The following is a 17,197-nucleotide window of genomic DNA, read 5'->3' on the forward strand; positions in this document are numbered from 1 at the left end:
GGGGGCCTGAGGGAGCATGGCATATGTGGTGGACGGCAGCTAGTTCCCTTGACCGTGACGGTTAGGGATGAAGAGGCGAGAAAGAGAAGGAGCGGAAGGACTGGCCGTGATGAGGATGCGAGGGGAGAGTTGGCACGGGACCCGGCTCTTAGGAGGTGCTCAGTGAATTGCCACGGATGTTGAGGAGTGAGGACGGGATGGCGAGATGGAGACGGTAAAGAGGAGGGTATCAGAATGGGTGGTGAGGCATAGTGAGGACTGGTCTAATTTGTGGTAGTGAGGGTGGCAGACGGGACAGACTTGGAGGAGGTGGGGTGTGCGACATGGAGAGATTTAACTGGAGGAGGGGGGGAATAGAAGTGCAAGGAAGGAGGACTCCGGTTTTCTGGTTTGAGTGCACAGGAGATACTCCCCTGCCGTGTGGCAGAGAAACAGGGAAGCCGGTAGGCTAGCACTGGAGGGTAGGACAGGCGATGACGAGTTTGCAAAACTGATGTGACATTGGGGTGAAAGTTTTAAGAAGGCGATCAGAAATACAGGCCTGGAGCTCAGCACAGAGGTCTGGGCCTTAGCCCAGAGAGAGACGGAGAATTATGTTTATTATAGAAAATTGGAAAAAATACAGAGAAGTTTGAAGAAGTCGCCCAGAGTTCTACCACATAAAAAGAAAAGACTATTTTTGATGGAGGAGAGTGCCTTTCAAATATTTCTATCGAAGGTGAAAGAGCTGATGGTCATTACTGCTGGCCTAGAACAATAGCACTTTTTAAACTAGTCTTCCCACATTAAATCACTTTTTCCAACTCCTCTTTTCTACCAGGGGTTGGTAAACCTTTTCTGTAAAGGGCCAGATAGTACATATTGCAGGCTTTGCAGGCTCTCTGTGGTCACCATCACATACTCTTTACTTTTTTATGATCCTATAACCGTGTAGAAACCCTCCTTAGCTTATGGGCTGTCCACCGATAGGCCACAGGCCAGATCTGGCTCGTCAGCCGTAGTCTGTGAATGCCTACTTTATACCCCTGCCAGATTAACCCTCCTAAAATACAGCTCTGGTCATCTCGCTTCCCGGTCTACTTTTTGATCATTTGTTTTGGCCCGCCAAATAAAAGTCAAACATTTTAGCCTGGCATCTGAAGCCCCCACAGATTGGGCCTAACATAGTACCTCAGCACATCTCTCAATACCCTGATGCTGTTTCTTGTATACCCTTGTTCACCCTGATGCTGTTGCATTTTTATGCTTTGCCCTGTCTTCTCTATACCTGTCCAAATCCTAGCCATTTTTCAGGATCAGCATAACTGCTCCTTTCCGGTAGAGCCTTCTCTTCCCCAGAAGTGGTTTTTCCTTCTTGGAACTCTGCGGGTAGTCTTGGCAGATGCCTCTCTCAACTTGCTTATTGCCTTTTACTGGATACTTGTAACGTCCCTTCTGGTTTATAAGGCTGAGGGTACCATCCCAATGGGGACATCTTCATGACACAGACACTTAGCACAGTGCCAAACCCTCTGTAGGCGTTCCGTAAATATTTGTTGAGTAGCATGTGATGGAGGAAAAAAGCATGAGGAAGGAGGAGAAGAACATATGAGAAGAATCTTGTTAATAACAAGTTCTCAACAATGACATGGGCCTGGGGACCAAAACCCAAGGACGGTCTGCGGCAAGGCTCTAGTGCATTTTCATCCCAATGTGGACTTTCTTTGGCGGAGAATGTAATTGGGCTGTTTCCACAGTGGCTTAGGTAGTGCAAGATTGATGGTGTTCAGTATACAAGCTAATCTCAGTTTTGCTTAAAGAGGTTCCTTTTTTTTGTAATAGTCTAAAGAAAAATTGATTAACAGCTTGAAGGAAGGCTCTGGCTTTGAAGGCCTCGATAGCAGTACTGTGCACAGCGTGGAGCTGGAAGAACTTCGCCATGAAAAGGAGCTGCAAAAGGAGGAGATACAGAAGCTGATGGGCCACATCCATCAGCTGAGGTCTGAACTACAGGTAAGATTCACTGCGGGTCGGCTGCACAGACAACCACCCACCCCCAGCTCTCGGCAGGTGAGAAGAGGGGGCGTCTGTGGTTTGAGGGAAGACAGAGGGAGACAGAGAGTGGAACTTGTGTGGGACCAGCAGTCACCATGTAGAAGTGAATCTGAAGCGATAGGTTTCTTGTCCACTGACTGTGAAGTTCTGGGAATAACAAACATAGGTAACTAGATTCGTTCGTTAAACAAATTCTCACCCTGCGTCCCCCATGTGCTGGGCATCCTGTAGGCTCAGAGTAAGAGCAAGGAACCACACAGAACCTTCGTATTTATGGAATTTACAATTTAGTGGTTAAAACACACATGAGATTTGGGTTTGTCAATAAAACTGGGATGTTTTCTGATACTGGAATGGGCACAGGATGGTCTCTTCATTAGAGTTACAGGCATAATCTTAATAATTTATGGCTTATGTGAATTGCTGTTTTTAATCCACAAGTAAACGGGGCCTTTCATTTAGATTCAACATGGAGTCTTTGATGTAAATAGCCTAGGCGGAGTCTCTGAGAACGAGAGAACATAAAGTGCTGGCTAACGAGCCTTCTTTAAAAGAAAAAAGAAAAAAAAACATTTTGCAAAGAATACTCATCCGTGCGCGAACTCAGCAAGTGATTGGTTTGTGAGATGTGCATGACCTACAAAGGAAAGTGTGGAAGTCACAAGGGTAGGGTTTCTTGTCTGGCGTGTGGGCTTGGATATTAGACTTAGCAGATGTGTTACCCGTGCCAAACACTTGGTCTCGCTGAGCCTGAGTTTTCTCATCTGTAAACTGAAGGCAAACAGAGCTGCTCTTGAGGATAAGGGATATGTGTAAAAGGGCCTAGCGTTGTTCCCAACATGGATTAGGCCCTCAGCAACTGTTAGCTGATGTTACTTCTGGATTTTTTCATATTGGCCAAGTAGAAGAGCTGATAAAGACTGTTGTCCTCATAGTCTGTAAAGTAGGACTTTTTTTGTGTGTAATTTTGAATTCCAAAAATTCAGTCCCATGAATTTAGAAATGGAGTAGATGCTAATCCTCTTCACATCTTGTCTTATTTATACATGTATTTTGGATGAGATTATGAAAAATAGGACTTGTTGTATTTAATATCTCATCCTTACCCCAGCATCACTGATGACGTTGACTATTCTCAAGAAGTTGATGAAATCTATAGTAAGGATTAAAGTATATCCATCAGAATGAGAGAATTGTTACTGGCCTACAATAGCTATCCTTCACTCAGCACTTCTGTGCCAAGCATCGCGCTGAGCTCTGAGCATACATCCTTCCATTTGTTCCTCACCATAAACCTGGAAGGGAGGTATGGTGCGTTCTGTCTCTATAGTTTGAAGAAATCTAGTCATAGAGAAGGAGAGTAGCTTCCCTGTGACTAGTAAAGTAGCAGAGTTGGGGTTAGAACCTTAGTCTGTCCGATTCCAGAACACGTTCTTAACCACTGCCCATCCCACCTGCGGCTCAAGAATTCATTTGATTAAGTCAAATTGATGGCAAGATTAATTTACCTACTACTCACCCCGAAAACTCAGGGGTAGGGAAAAATAATTGTACTTATTGCTGTTTTCCTCTAAATCCACAAAGTTGTGTTATCTGGGAATATCTGTTATTATCTGGAAGTATCATTAATCTGTCCGTTCTCCCAAACAGTATGTGAAGTGCGGAGTTGTGGAGAGGAGTTCACGACAGAGTGTACCAAAAGATCAAAAGCAGATTGAGATGCTGATTTTCATCTCTTGTGGGCCTGTATGAATGGACGCATGCTTAGCCCATACAGGGGAAATAGAGAAACCTAGAGTTCTGTTCTTTGCCACCAGCAAATTTGATAGGAAATCTAGAAGGTGGTTTTTGAGTTTGAAGAAGTGAGAATAATGATGCTAAGTGAAGGAGTGAGAAATATAGAAAGATATAAAAACAGATAATGGTAATAAAGCTAAAAAAAAATGAAATAATGGACTAACCTGAGGGTAAGAGAGAACAGTTATTTCTAGGTTTCTGTTGAGTACTTAGCACACATGCAAAAACTAACTATAACCTGCATTCCCACGGGACCAGTGCAGCAAAGTCCTTTTTGATGTTATGTTTCTGTTCCTTTTGAAATTGTTAGCTTTTGATTAGAGCTGTAGGTCTCCCAGGGAGCCACTGTTTACGCATGCTCATTAAATCACATGGTTCATGTGCCGCGGCAGCTATGGTGACCTCTTCGTGTCTCTCGCCATTTGCCATATTATACAGTGAAGCGTCCGTTTATCTACTCCTTTTGGGCTGAGACCATGTCCTCTCATCTGTATCCCTCTAGTGCCCGCTGAGCCCAGGGCATGGTGCACAGTGATAACTCAATAAATGTTGAAATGAACGGTTAATTCTTGCTTTCACATATAAGGCTCATCGTTTTAGGATATGGAGGCTCAGCAGGTTAGTGAAGCAGAATCAGCAAGAGAACAGTTACAAGATCTGCAGGACCAAATAGCTGGACAAAAAGCATCTAAACAAGAACTGGAGGCAGAATTGGAGCGACAGAAGCAGGTAAAGATTTTAGATGGGAGATTACCAAGGAAGGCGCTTTGCTGGCGGTCCCGTGAGGCTACTCGTCTAGGAAAGGACCTCACTGACATTCTTGTAGGATGGGTTTGGAGTGGTGATGGTAAATGTGACCTTCTAGGTCCCTCCTGCCTTGTCACTACCCACCCCTTCACTGTTTATTTGACAGATGAAAAATAGAACCACAACACGGTTATGGGACTTGCCTCTTAGCACACAGCTAACTAGAGAACAGAATAGAACCCAGAATTCCCATCCCAGAGTTCTTTCTACTACCTCGTCTGTATTTCGGTATGTCTCCTCGTCACAGTGTGTATGTACAGAAAGCTTAAAAAACATCAGTTGATTCTCACGTTCTATTACATTTGTACTTTCTAGGAACAACAGTAATATTATTTACTAGAAATGCAAAATACATTATTGCCGTATTAAGCTGTTCTTTCTGTTTGAGAAGAAATATTTATACAGTGTTCTTATAAGTCATGTTTATAATTGTATTTCTTTGTTTAGTCCGCAGTTGTTTGCTCCCCAAGCCAAATTATTTTAATTTAATAGACTTACGTAATAGTTTCATTATTAAAACGGCTAAACATGCCTACAGCCACATTTTCAGAACAAGATGCTGTATCTAATGTTAATAACATCTGTAATTTGCTGAATAATGACATTGTTGTAAGCACATAGTACACATTATCTTATTTTATCCTTACAATAAAATCTGTATTTACTTTACAGAAAACTATTCTTAGAATTGTCAGTGCATCGCTTATAACATTTCCAGCCTTGTGCATTTATATTCTTAGATCTTTTTTACTAGGATTTATCATTTCTGAAACTTGTTCTAGTCTCAGAGAAATATTTGTTTTTATTATGAACGTACCACTTGGAGCTGTTTCCCGAGGAGTAAGGAAGGAAAAAAATTCACCAAGCAGCAGCCTGCAGATACATCATAGTCCATCTTAGATAATTTAGTTATCAAATTGGCCACCCTTTCAGAAATTGCATTTTAATTTATTCAAGGGGCTATTATTATATAGTGAAAGGCAAAAATTTGATGGCCTCGATGGTTAGATAATTGTCATTTTATTATGGCAGATGGTTTTACCGCATCCACTGCCAGTGCCTGTCTTTAAAATGATATAATTAAGTAGAGGCAAGTGCAGCTGAATGTAGCTCTAGGCTGTTTATTTAGTCATGAGATGCTCTGGGTGTAAGTGCTTGATCTTGGGATTAAATAGTCCTATGGTGCTCCTTATTAATTTAAGTAATTTCAGCCTTAAATTTTTGCTAGCCTAAGAGTTTAAAAGAAATCAGACCTTCTTGTAAATTGAGATTCTCCTACCCTAATTACTGCCTCATTTTCTTTATTCTCACTTATCTCAATTTTTTTTAATCCGTAAAATGAGCAGGCTGAACTAAATGTTTTGACGTGGCCTAGCAGCTTGATCCTGTCTCACGTTTACTTCTTCATACAGCTCCCTTTATTCCGTCTGCACAGTGAAGCATAATGCTTTAGAAGGTTTTTAGTTCATTACTCTGTCTTCCCTGGCATGTGCTTTGTCTTAAATTACAACTGACACCAACTCATCATATGCATCATACAAACCAGCACATTCATGCAGTTAATGAATCTGGAGGTATTTCTTTCTTTTAATTTTTTTTTCTTAAATTTATTTATTTTTGAGAGAGACAGAGTGTGAGCAGGGGAGGGGCAGAGAGAGGGGGAGACACAGAATCGGAAGCAGGCTCCAGGCTGTGAGCTGTCAGGCCAGAGCCCGACGTGAGGCTCGAACCCACAAGCTGTGAGATCATGACCTGGGCCCAAGTTGGATGCTTAGCCGACCGAGCCACCCAGGTGCCCCTGGAGGTATTTCTTTTTTTCCCTTTTAGCGACGATAGAGCAAAACAGGTGCACGATGTTGCCTGGTCCAAATAAGTCCACGAAGAGCTGCTCGGCATCATTAATCAGTAGAGAAATGCAAATAGAAACCACACTGAGATACCAGTACGTACCCACAGAATAGCTACACTTACCAAAACTGACGCTACCAAACGTTGGGAAGGATGTGGAAGAACTAGAACTCTGTCATATTGCCTGGGAATCCAGACTGGTGCAGGTGTTTTGAAAACAGTTCACCGGATAATTTGGCAGGTTTTGTTCCTCTCAGTTAGACAACACTTACGTGAGCAAGCAGATCTCTTCCTACACATCTACCCAAGAAGAACGAAGACACGCGATCACTTACAGAATCGTGCTTGGTTACTCATCACGTACGAATTGATACAGCACGGCGGCGTACCGTTCATCAGACCCGTCCAAGGCTGTTCGTTTGTTCATTCAGGGTAGACACAGCGCATGTTGGCTGAGGGCCTCCTGTGTGTCAGGCACTGTTTTAGGTACTGGGGATGAAATGGGGGACACTGATAGAGCTTCTGCTTATTCATGTCTCACTTTGTAGGAATTCCACTACATAGAAGAAGATCTGTATCGGACAAAGAACACATTGCAAAGCAGGATTAAGGATCGGGAAGAAGAAATTCAAAAACTTAGGAATCAGGTATGAATGAGTGCTCACAACTCGGGAAGAGATACCATTGCAAAGCTAATTTTTTTGTAGAGGCTACAGAATGACCTTCTTTTCCCATATTTTCACCTGAGTTCTGCTGTTGCAGTAGCGACGGGTTACTTTCAGTCTGATACAGAAATTCCTCTAATGCCATTGTTCTGTGGCTTCTCCTACAAGTGTCTTGTAGCCAAAGCCATCCGAGGACATGTGATTTACCTCAAATTTCATATCTTCTAGCTTCAGTGATGGTTGTGCCAGTTGCCAGTTTCATAATTATGGTTTCTTTCCTGAGAAAAATCCGATGATAAATCTTCTTATTAACAATTGATATTTTTTTCATAAAGCCACCAAGACTTATGTTCAACCCTGAAAATGTAAAACATGGGAAATAACATGTGCCCACCACCCAGATTTACCCATATTTGTCATTAACTGTGACAGAATCATGCATTCACTTATCCTGTAACTACATTATCCTTTTCTCCCTTATATTTATTGACTTAATCAGCAATGAACCCATTGAGCATTTAAAGAATTTATATAAAGATTTAGCTGGTTAATGACTTAGTTTGAACATAAAAAGTCAAATAATTTTGGCTCTTAAGTTCTCAGACTTCATAGTAGTCTGTAACTTAAGATATTTTAGAATACTTTAATTTTTGTGAGTTGAAAATAGGAGCGCCTGGATGGCTCAGTCACTTAAGCATCTGACTCGATTTCGGCTCAGGTCATGAACTCAAGGTTCGTGAGATCGAGCCTGCATCAGGCTCCACGCTGACAGTGCAGAGCCTGCTTCAGATTCTGTGTCTCCCCCTCTCTCTGCCCCTCCCCTGCTTTGCTCTCTCTTTCTCTCAAAATAAATAAACATGAAAATAATTTTTAAAAATTAAAAAAAAAAGTTGGAAACAGCTAACTGATTTCAGTGTTCTATTCTTCCCTCACCTGCCTTTGTGAAGTGCCTAAATGGTAACGTGACTTTGCTAGCAGAAAGTCAAAGAAAAGAGAGGAGCAGAAACCACCAATTGGTTTAATCCTTAGATAGAGATTCCTATATTTATTAAATGTTTATTGAGTGCCTACTAAGCCTAAGATAATTGGGCTATTTTAATTAAGAATTAACTGTAGGAGGACATCTCTTAAAGATTTTTCATCTAAGTGGAGCAGAGGAAAACCTTTGTCTCATAAAAGAAAGTCAGTTAATATACACTTTAAAAAGAAATCAGCATCTTAATATCTTGCCCCAAAACAACCACCCTTAAATGCGCAGCCACATAAGCACATAAGTTGGTGCTCAAAACCATCAGTCATCAAGGGAATGCAAATGAAAACCTCAGTGGGATACACCTGTGACTACACCATCAGAACGGTGATCAGCGATCGTACCCCTACATACCGCCTACAGAGCAGTGTAGTGAGTCGTCCGAAGTCGGACTGGCCACGGGATTGCAGAGCAGAGGTGAAAACCTCAGGCTGTGGTCTTTGTGCTGTACCACAACTGCTGAGTTATGGGGGGTTTTGAATCCAGGTGGAGAAGTTCAAACTGTCATGGATTGTGGATCAGTGCTTTCGAATATTTCTGACCACGAGGCCACAGCAAGAAGCAAAGAACACGTTGTTTCCCAGTGTTCACATGTACTTAGAAGGACAAAACTGAAACAGAAGTTTCACAAAACAGTCCTCTCACATACTATGTGCTGTATACTCTGTCCCATAAAATGTGGATTATGACCCACCAAGTTGATTTTGTGGCCTATTAATACAGTTTGAAAATCTCTTCTGTAGCAGTGAAAGTAGGATCACAGAGGTTTGAGATGTTGATTAATGCCACACTTTACCTGTGGGAATGTGGATTCTATGTTGTATAACTTTAGTTTTATGTAATTTGTGAACACTTTGCCTTTCAGCTTACTAATAAAACTTTAAGCAACAGCAGTCAGTCCGAGTTAGAAAACCGGCTCCATCAGCTAACAGAGACTCTCATCCAGAAGCAGACCATGCTGGAGAGTCTCAGCACGGAGAAGAACTCTCTGGTCTTTCAGCTGGAGCGCCTTGAGCAGCAGGTGAACTCTGCCAGCGGAAGTAGCAATAACGGGTCTTCCATTAATATGTCTGGAGTTGACAATGGCGAAGGTAACAAAAACAGGAATTTCGGAAGAGCTTTTTCATTGCCTTAATTCCAACCTTGCTAATTCAGACATGACTTTGAAAAGTTACAGAAAGACCATTTTTATTTGTAAAGAAGCTTCGGGGCGTGTGGGTGGCTCAGTTAAGTGTCCCGCTCTTGGTTTCAGCTCAGGTCATGGTCTCAACATTTCATGGGATCAAGCCCCACATCGGACTCTGTGCTGACAGAACCTGCTTGGGATTCTCTCTCCTTTTCTCTCTATCCCTTCCCTGCTTGTGTGTGCACACACGCTCACGCATGTGCACGTTCTCTCTCTCAAAAATAAACAAACTTTGAGGGGCACCTGGCTGGCTCAGTCGGTTGAGCATCCAACTTCAGCGCAGGTCATGATCTCGCGGTTCATGAGTTCGAGCCCCACATCAGGCTCTGTGCTGACAGCTCAGAGCCTGGAGCCTGGTGCCTGCTTCAGATTCTGTGTCTCCCTCTCTCTCTGCCCCTCTCCCGCTCATGCTCTGTCTCTCTCTCTCTCAAAAATAAACATTAAATAAACTTTGAAAAAAGAAAGAAAAGAATCTTGATCCAGCAAAGCACCCACTTTTCTTCTGATGCGAGGCCTGAGCCATCTGTTTGACATGATCTTAGCAAACAGGACAACGGACTGGTTATATATATCCCTCGCTAGTCTGGGTCTTAGAGAAGGGAGGCCCAAAGACCGATGATCATATTGAAATATGTAGGACATTCATCAAGATGTTGATGACAAGGCAGATAATTTGGCAGAGAGGGGCTTTCATGAAGACTTAAAGATTTAGTTTAATAATCTAATCTGGGGGTGCCTGGGTGGCTCAGTCAGTTAAGCATCTGACTTCGGCTCAGGTCACAATCTTGTGGTTCATGAGTTCTAGCCCCACGTCGGGCTCTGTGCCGACAGCTCAGAGACTGGAGCCTGCTTCAGTTTCTGTGTCTCTCTTTCTAAATTCTGCCCCTTAACCACTCGCGCTCTCTTTCTCAAAAATGAATAAACGTTAAAAAAAATTTAATCTTATCTGTAATTATGAATATTAAAGCTAATACTTAGTCATGTAAGTATATCCATGCTCTATAATTTTAATGAAGAAATCTGTAGATTCCCAAAATACATAACTAAGAAGAATGTTAAAGACTTTAGTATAACTTCAACAGATCAGGTTTTTAATCTCAGAGCTTCATAAAGTCTACAAAGTAGTCATTCAGCAAACCTCACAGTTCTTTGGTTTTATTAAAAGTTTTTTTAAGTTTTTAAAAAATAACACATTGTTGTATGTATGTGTGTGTGTGTGTGTGTGTGTGTGTGTGTGTGTGTGTGTTTTAATAGCGTGGTTACTGTTAAAAATATCAAAAAAAGGAAATTAAATCACCCAGTAATCTTACTCTCAGATAACATTTTGGAGTATCTCCTTTCAGACTTTTTTCCTATATATGTTTGTAGTATCTGTTTTATTGGTTATTAACTTTTTCATATAAATCAGTTTTTATTATGTATTTTCTTACAGTAGTTTATGTCTGTTGCTTTATATACATCCGTTGTGGAAATGGCATAATTTGTTTAATAAATTCCTCATGGTTGGAGATTTAGGTTGCCAATTTTGTCACTAATATAAGCAGTTCTGAGGAAACTATTCTCTGTAAATATCTTTTATTTTTCTTAACATAAGCTATTAGAAATGGAGTTTGCTGAGTCCTAGGTATACACATTTAAAGGCTTTTGATTTTTGTTGCCAAAATCAAGTAATTATTAAGCACCTACTCAGTACCAGCTACTGTTCTAGGCATTGGAGATACAGTGTTTGACAAAAGAGGTCAAATCTCTGCCCTGTGGATCTTACATTCTGGTGCTGTGGGGGGAGCTAGACCGTAAATGATGTGAGATGGTGATAGGTGCTACAGAAGAAACTCAAGCAGAGAAGGGAGAGACAAGGTGCCAGGTGTGGAGATGGGATTGCAATTTAAATAGACCTCATTGGAAAGGTGGCACTTTATTAAAAGAAGTCCCAAAGGAGGTAAGACAGACTAGAAGGAGCTCTACAGGAAGAGTTTCCAGGCAGAGAAGAGCAGGCGCAAAGGCCCTGAGGCAGGAGTGGTGCTGGCTTATCGCAGGAACAGCAAGGAGGCCAGTACAGCTAGAGAAGACTGAGTGTGGGGGACAGTAGTCTAAGGGGAATTCAGATAACTTGGAGGAGACTGTTTTGGCCTGAATGAAGTCGGAAGCCATTGAAGGGCCCTGAGGGGATAAGTCCTCTGACTGTGTTTTAGTGAGATGCCTCTGGCTGCTGTATCCAGAATAGACTGTAGAGAGCTGAGAGTGGAGGTGGGGGACCAGGGAGGAACCATCGTATTAATGTGTGTGAGAGATGGTGGTGGTGAGCACCTGAATGGGGTTCAGAGGGTTATTTTAAAGGTGAGTGGGCAGATCGGCTGTGGAGTTTGAGAGAAAGAAAGGAGTTTTGGCCTGAGCTGATGGAACGATGCTCTCGTGTACTGAAATGGGGAAAACAGCAGGGTGAGTAGGTTGGCAGGGAGGGCAGGACGTCAGAATCATGGTTTTGGGCATGCTAAGCCTGAGATGACTGTTAGATATCCAGATGGAAACAAAACAAGACGATTGGATGGGTCTGGAGTTGGTGGTCTGGGCTGGAGATAGAGAGCTGGGAGTCATCAGCTTTGTAGAAAGGGTGTGTCTGGCCTCTCTCTTGCCCGCACAGGAAGAACCTACTCATTAATGCTGATTCTCAGCAACATGGTATTTGTAAACTTCAATTTTTTTGCTAGTTTTATAGGGAAGTAATTGTTTTAGGTTTTAATTTTTATTTTTGTGGACATAGAAGTTTAAGCATTTTATATAATCAAATTTATGTCCTTTCTTTATGGACTCGCCTTCTTTGGATGTAATGCTTATTTGAAAGTTAGCCTTGAGATCTGTTTTTAATACAATATATATTCAACTATAAATGTTAGGACATTGATTTTGGCGTTTGTACCTTAATTCATTCTTTTCTTGTTTAAACAGGCACACGGCTGCGAAACGTTCCTGTTCTTTTTAATGATACAGAAACTAATCTGGCAGGAATGTATGGAAAAGTCCGAAAAGCTGCTAGTTCAATTGACCAGTTTAGGTAAGCAAGGACAGTAATGACGAATGATGGATCTTCAGCTATTTTTGTACCATTTTCTGGTGGTTTCAGTCACAGTAAGTCCCATCAGGCAGAGCTGATATTTAAAGTGACATTTCCCTACTTCCTGTCATGATAGTTCATTCAGTCTCATGAAATTGCTTTATGTGCTCTGCCAGGGCCTGTATTTCATTGAAGATTATTAACCCTGATCATCTCTCTTCTTATAATAAACCCTATTAAAAACTCTTATTAAATTCCATTGAGAAAACTTCTGTCTCATGTAAATGCATCCACTGGAATGCTTTATTTCGTTTTATCGTGTGATGAGAATAAAAGATGCTATTATATATGAGTGAACGTACGCATTTTAACGTATATTTGTATATACTGCATAAGTAATATATCATTTATATGCATGTTATTACATATTAATAACTTCTTTATACTAGCATACATCCACCCTACAAAGAAAATGTTTTAACAGTTTATGTATGCCTTGTTAAAGTTCATGTTTCAATAACCCCCTAAAGTCTTTTGCCTCTTAGTGTTTATAATTAAACACAATTGTAATGAGTTGTTGCGAAATAGAGCGATCTTTTCTTACCTTTTTGTGTCAGAGCTATGGTATTAAAAATCAGGAGGATGATTTGCTAAGGTTGCTGAGGCCATGGGCCAAAGATGCCATAGTTGTTATCTCCAGGCCGTTAAGCACATTTATTTCAGCTACTCATTTATTCAATGTACATAATAATTTTTAGAGAAACTACATGCGAGGCGTTATGCTGATGGCAGTGAAAGACACAGAAAGGCCTAGAAGAAGGGTGTATGGGCTTGTATATGTATCCATCTTGATGGGGAAAAAGAGTTTCAAAGAGGCCTAACAAGGTCTAATGTCACGCTGCTCCCGCATTTACTGTAGTTAAGTGTTTGCTTGAGTTTCTGTAGTTCTTTGCCTTTTAGACGCATGCGTCTGTGCAGAAGCTTCCAGATTAGCTCTTTGCAGGTATTAACCAGCCAGACTCTTTCCCTATTCACGTGTTGACACTTGGCTTATCTTTTGTAACTTCTTTGGTCTCTGCAAGAAAAATTATTTAGAGAGGGACCAACTTGCCTCCTGTAGTGGTAGCTGGAGATTTAAGGGAAACTACTGTGCTATATATTTAACAGTTAAGCCACAATCAATAAAGCAAATATTTGTTTACTATGATGTTTCTATGGTTATTCCAAGTAATCATTTAACAATCTACTATAAAATGGTTTTTCTGTTATGGTGGCCATATAAATAGTTTAAATGAGAGGAATCCTAAAAATCCTCATTAGCTGTTACCACAGGAAGACGTGCTTTGAGTGTTAACTCTCTCCTCTCGTCCCCACCCTCCATTTGCACAGCATCCGCCTGGGAATTTTTCTCCGAAGATACCCCATAGCACGAGTTTTTGTAATTATATATATGGTAAGTAAACCTATTTGAAAAAATAATGCTGCACTTGATTTTTAATGAGTTTTTTCCAGCTGCTGATCATTTTGACCAAAAGTCTAGCAATCAATTTTGAAAGAGAATAGAACTCATTTTTGGAAATTAAGATTTTTTTTCTTCAGGTATGCAAGTATACTTACAGTTCATTACATCTAAAATATAAATTGCTCGGGGCGCCTGGGTGGCTCAGTCAGTTGGGCGGCCGACTTCGGCTCGGGTCATGATCTTGCGGTCCGTGAGTTCGAGCCCCGCGTCGGGCTCTGTGCTGACAGCTCAGAGCCTGGAGCCTGCTTCAGATTCTGTGTCTCCCTCTCTCTGACCCTCCCCCGTTCATGCTCTGTCTCTCTCTGTCTCAAAAATAAATAAACGTTAAAAAAAAAAAAATTTTAAAAAAAATATAAATTGCTCAAAGGCTTTTCCTACAATAAAATTAACTGTAGTGAAGTTTGATAGTTACCTCAATTTCTTAAAAAAAAAAAAAATTTATGTTTATTCATTTTTGAAAGACAGAGACAGAGCACAAGCAGGGGTGGGGCGGAGAGAGAGGGGGACATGGAATCTGAAGCAGGCTCCAGGCTCCACTCTGTCAGTACAGAACCCAACGCCAGGCTTGAACTCAAGAACCGCGAGATCATGACCCGAGCAGAAGTCAGACGTTCAACCGACTGAGCCACCCAGGCGCCCCTTATAGTTACCTCCATTTCTAAGCCCCTCTGATGATAAAAATGCAATGCAAAACAATCGATTTCATTTTATGTAACGTTTCTTTGATTGTTGTCATGTGTTTTGCTTTATTTTCTGAAAGGCTCGTAAGGTTGATTTCTTTCAGATTTCTTAGCTCTAATAAAATGGTCACCATAGTTTGGGATACTGTTTCATGTGTCTTGTGACCCTAAAAAGCCCTCTAACTGTTCTGAGTGAGGGCGGCTAAGAGTCATTAAAGACAAGCAGTTTTCCTGAAAAAGAAAAAAAGCTTACTTAGTAAAGAAATTTCTCGGTGATCCACTAGAGGGAAGAGTTACTCCTTTAAATAAAAAGTTTTTAAGGAGCGGAACCTGGGTGGCTCAGTCAGTTAAGTGTCTGACTCGATTTCAGCTCAGCTCATGATCTCAGGGTCTTGAGGCTCAGGGTCAGGCTCTGTGCTGGTGGTGGGAACCGCTTGAGATTCTCTCTGTGTCCCTCTGCCCCTCCTCCGCTGGTTCTCTCTCTCTCTCTCTCTCTCTCTCTCTCTCTGTCTCTAACTAACTAAAAAAGTTTTTAAGTGAGGGATGGAGCGAACAAGAGAAAAAAATTGATGGCATCACAGAGGCTTAGAACAGGTCTACACTGAGTCGATTCCTGGTGTCAGAGACTGAAGAGCACTGGCACCCCTGTCAGCACGAGGTGTGATGGCACACGACAGAATGGCGAGGCACGTAGCAAGGGAGCCTCATGTAACCTTAGTGCTGCCACGAGGGAACTAGTGGGAATTCATCACTGTAGGTCCCGTGCTAGACCCTAAATCAGTTCCTGAAGCTCAACACGTTATTCTTGCAGGAATGTCTTCCCATCTCCCCTTCACCAGATGATGGCTACACCCTTTTCAAAACACCAACCGTAACTCTGTTCCAGAAAGGCTTTCCAACCGGGAGCACTTGGGTGGCTCAGTTGGTAGAGTGAGACTTTTGATCTCAGGGATGTGAATTCAAACCCCGCATTGGGCCTGAAGCCTACTTTAAAAAAATAAATAAAGCCTTTCCAACCAACTTCATATATATCTTGGAGTTTTCATTATGCCATCTACTCTGCGTTATAATCGCCCGACTGGTTATTTATGTATACCTGTGCATATTACGGATGTGTTAAGGACATTGATAACTCTCAACTGAGAATTCTTCAGGCATCACAACTATTACTGTCCATTACATTTAGCTAGTTTAGTTGCTTGCACATTTGTTTCTTCATCATCTGCCCGGTAAACACATACCGAGCGCCTGTGATGTTGCACACACAGTGCCAGCCCCAGGAATACGGACACAAATATGACATGCTTCCTGCCCTCAGTGCACTACACGGTAGGCCTTTGGTGCAGATTGATCTCTTGGCTAATCTAGAAACTGTTTTCTTTTTCTTTAGGCTTTGCTTCACCTCTGGGTCATGATCGTTCTGTTGACGTACACACCAGAAATGCACCATGACCAGCCGCATGGCAAATGAACTGAACCCAGTTGTTTTGGTGACTGGTCGTCTGTTTTCAGACTTGGGATCTGCAGAAGGACCAGTGGCCTAAAGTTGCGGAGAACGGGGTGCAAGTTCATCTCATCACTACAAGCTTTGAACTCGTTCACTTATTATACAAGTGCTCTGCTGCCTAAGTCCTCCCCCCATTTCTTTCAAATGGTAAGAGTTTCTGAAACCGACAGTAACATAACAAGCTCAGCTCTGCTTTCTCTGAAGTCCAAGATTCAGGGTGTGTGTGTGTGTGTGTGTGTGTGCACGCGCGCATGCACACGCACGCACACAGATGTGCTGGGCTCGTTCACCCCTGTACAGGCCAGCCTATATTTTAGGTGACACGCATTATGGGTTATAATCAGGGAAACTAATTGTATTTACTGATACAAATAAAACATTTTCTTTTTGATAATTCAGTCTGCTTTCATATTTTCATATATTTAGCTTTGCAAATATGGATTTGCTTCTTACATGTTAAAGGCCTGATTGGTCTGAGGCTTTGTATAGATACATAAAATTTGCTGTGCATTTTTCTTTTGTAAAATAATAGTTTCTCACCCCCCATTAAATAGGACCTTTCCGAACAGGCTTTAGTGAGAAAAGCAGAAATGAGCAGTGACGTCACCGGTCACTGATTCTTGGTGCTTTGCCCCCTCTCCGGGGACGCCCCACTCCCTCCTGTCCCAGTGTGCCAGCTCCCTCGGGTTCTTGGGCACTCGTTCACCGTCCTCTTTTCCTTTCCTCTAGCCTGGACCTTGGGTCAGTCAGCTCAGGACGTCCATAGCCTCTGCGTGTAACGTTTAGGAATCAAATCTGTTTTTTCAACCTTTGCATTTTTAAAACACTCCACTGCAAAGACATTATGGAGTTATTCTTTGAAAAGAGACATTTTCTTTGCTTGAAGTTCAATATAATGTCTCTTTTGGCACTCCTTTTCCCCCACATGCCTGAATTCTTATTTTGTCCCCTGGTTACTGGTGGTCTCTCTTCGCATGTGATTAATTCATGTAGATCTTGGGCAGGGGTACAGTTCTATCAGGAATGTTTCCGAAGCAGTCTGCTGGTGCTTAACCAAACACCTGAGCAG

General features: G+C 41.8%; 1 protein-coding gene across 1 annotated transcript in view; it reads left to right on the top strand.

Moving 5' to 3' along the window:
• GOLGA5 (golgin A5) overlaps positions 1 to 16,522 on the top strand; it is a 32,876-nt gene extending 16,354 nt beyond the window's left edge. Inside the window, exons 7-13 of the mRNA XM_058740109.1 lie at positions 1,822 to 1,992; positions 4,432 to 4,560; positions 7,035 to 7,133; positions 9,047 to 9,272; positions 12,314 to 12,419; positions 13,809 to 13,872; positions 16,012 to 16,522. Of these exons, the coding sequence (XP_058596092.1) occupies positions 1,822 to 1,992; positions 4,432 to 4,560; positions 7,035 to 7,133; positions 9,047 to 9,272; positions 12,314 to 12,419; positions 13,809 to 13,872; positions 16,012 to 16,092 (876 nt within the window). The 3' untranslated portion in view covers positions 16,093 to 16,522. The remainder of the gene's footprint in view (positions 1 to 1,821; positions 1,993 to 4,431; positions 4,561 to 7,034; positions 7,134 to 9,046; positions 9,273 to 12,313; positions 12,420 to 13,808; positions 13,873 to 16,011) is intronic.
• The last annotated feature ends 675 nt before the right edge of the window (positions 16,523 to 17,197 follow it).

This window comes from Neofelis nebulosa, chromosome 7 (assembly GCF_028018385.1).
Source record: "Neofelis nebulosa isolate mNeoNeb1 chromosome 7, mNeoNeb1.pri, whole genome shotgun sequence".
In the NCBI taxonomy this organism is placed as follows: domain Eukaryota; kingdom Metazoa; phylum Chordata; class Mammalia; order Carnivora; family Felidae; genus Neofelis; species Neofelis nebulosa.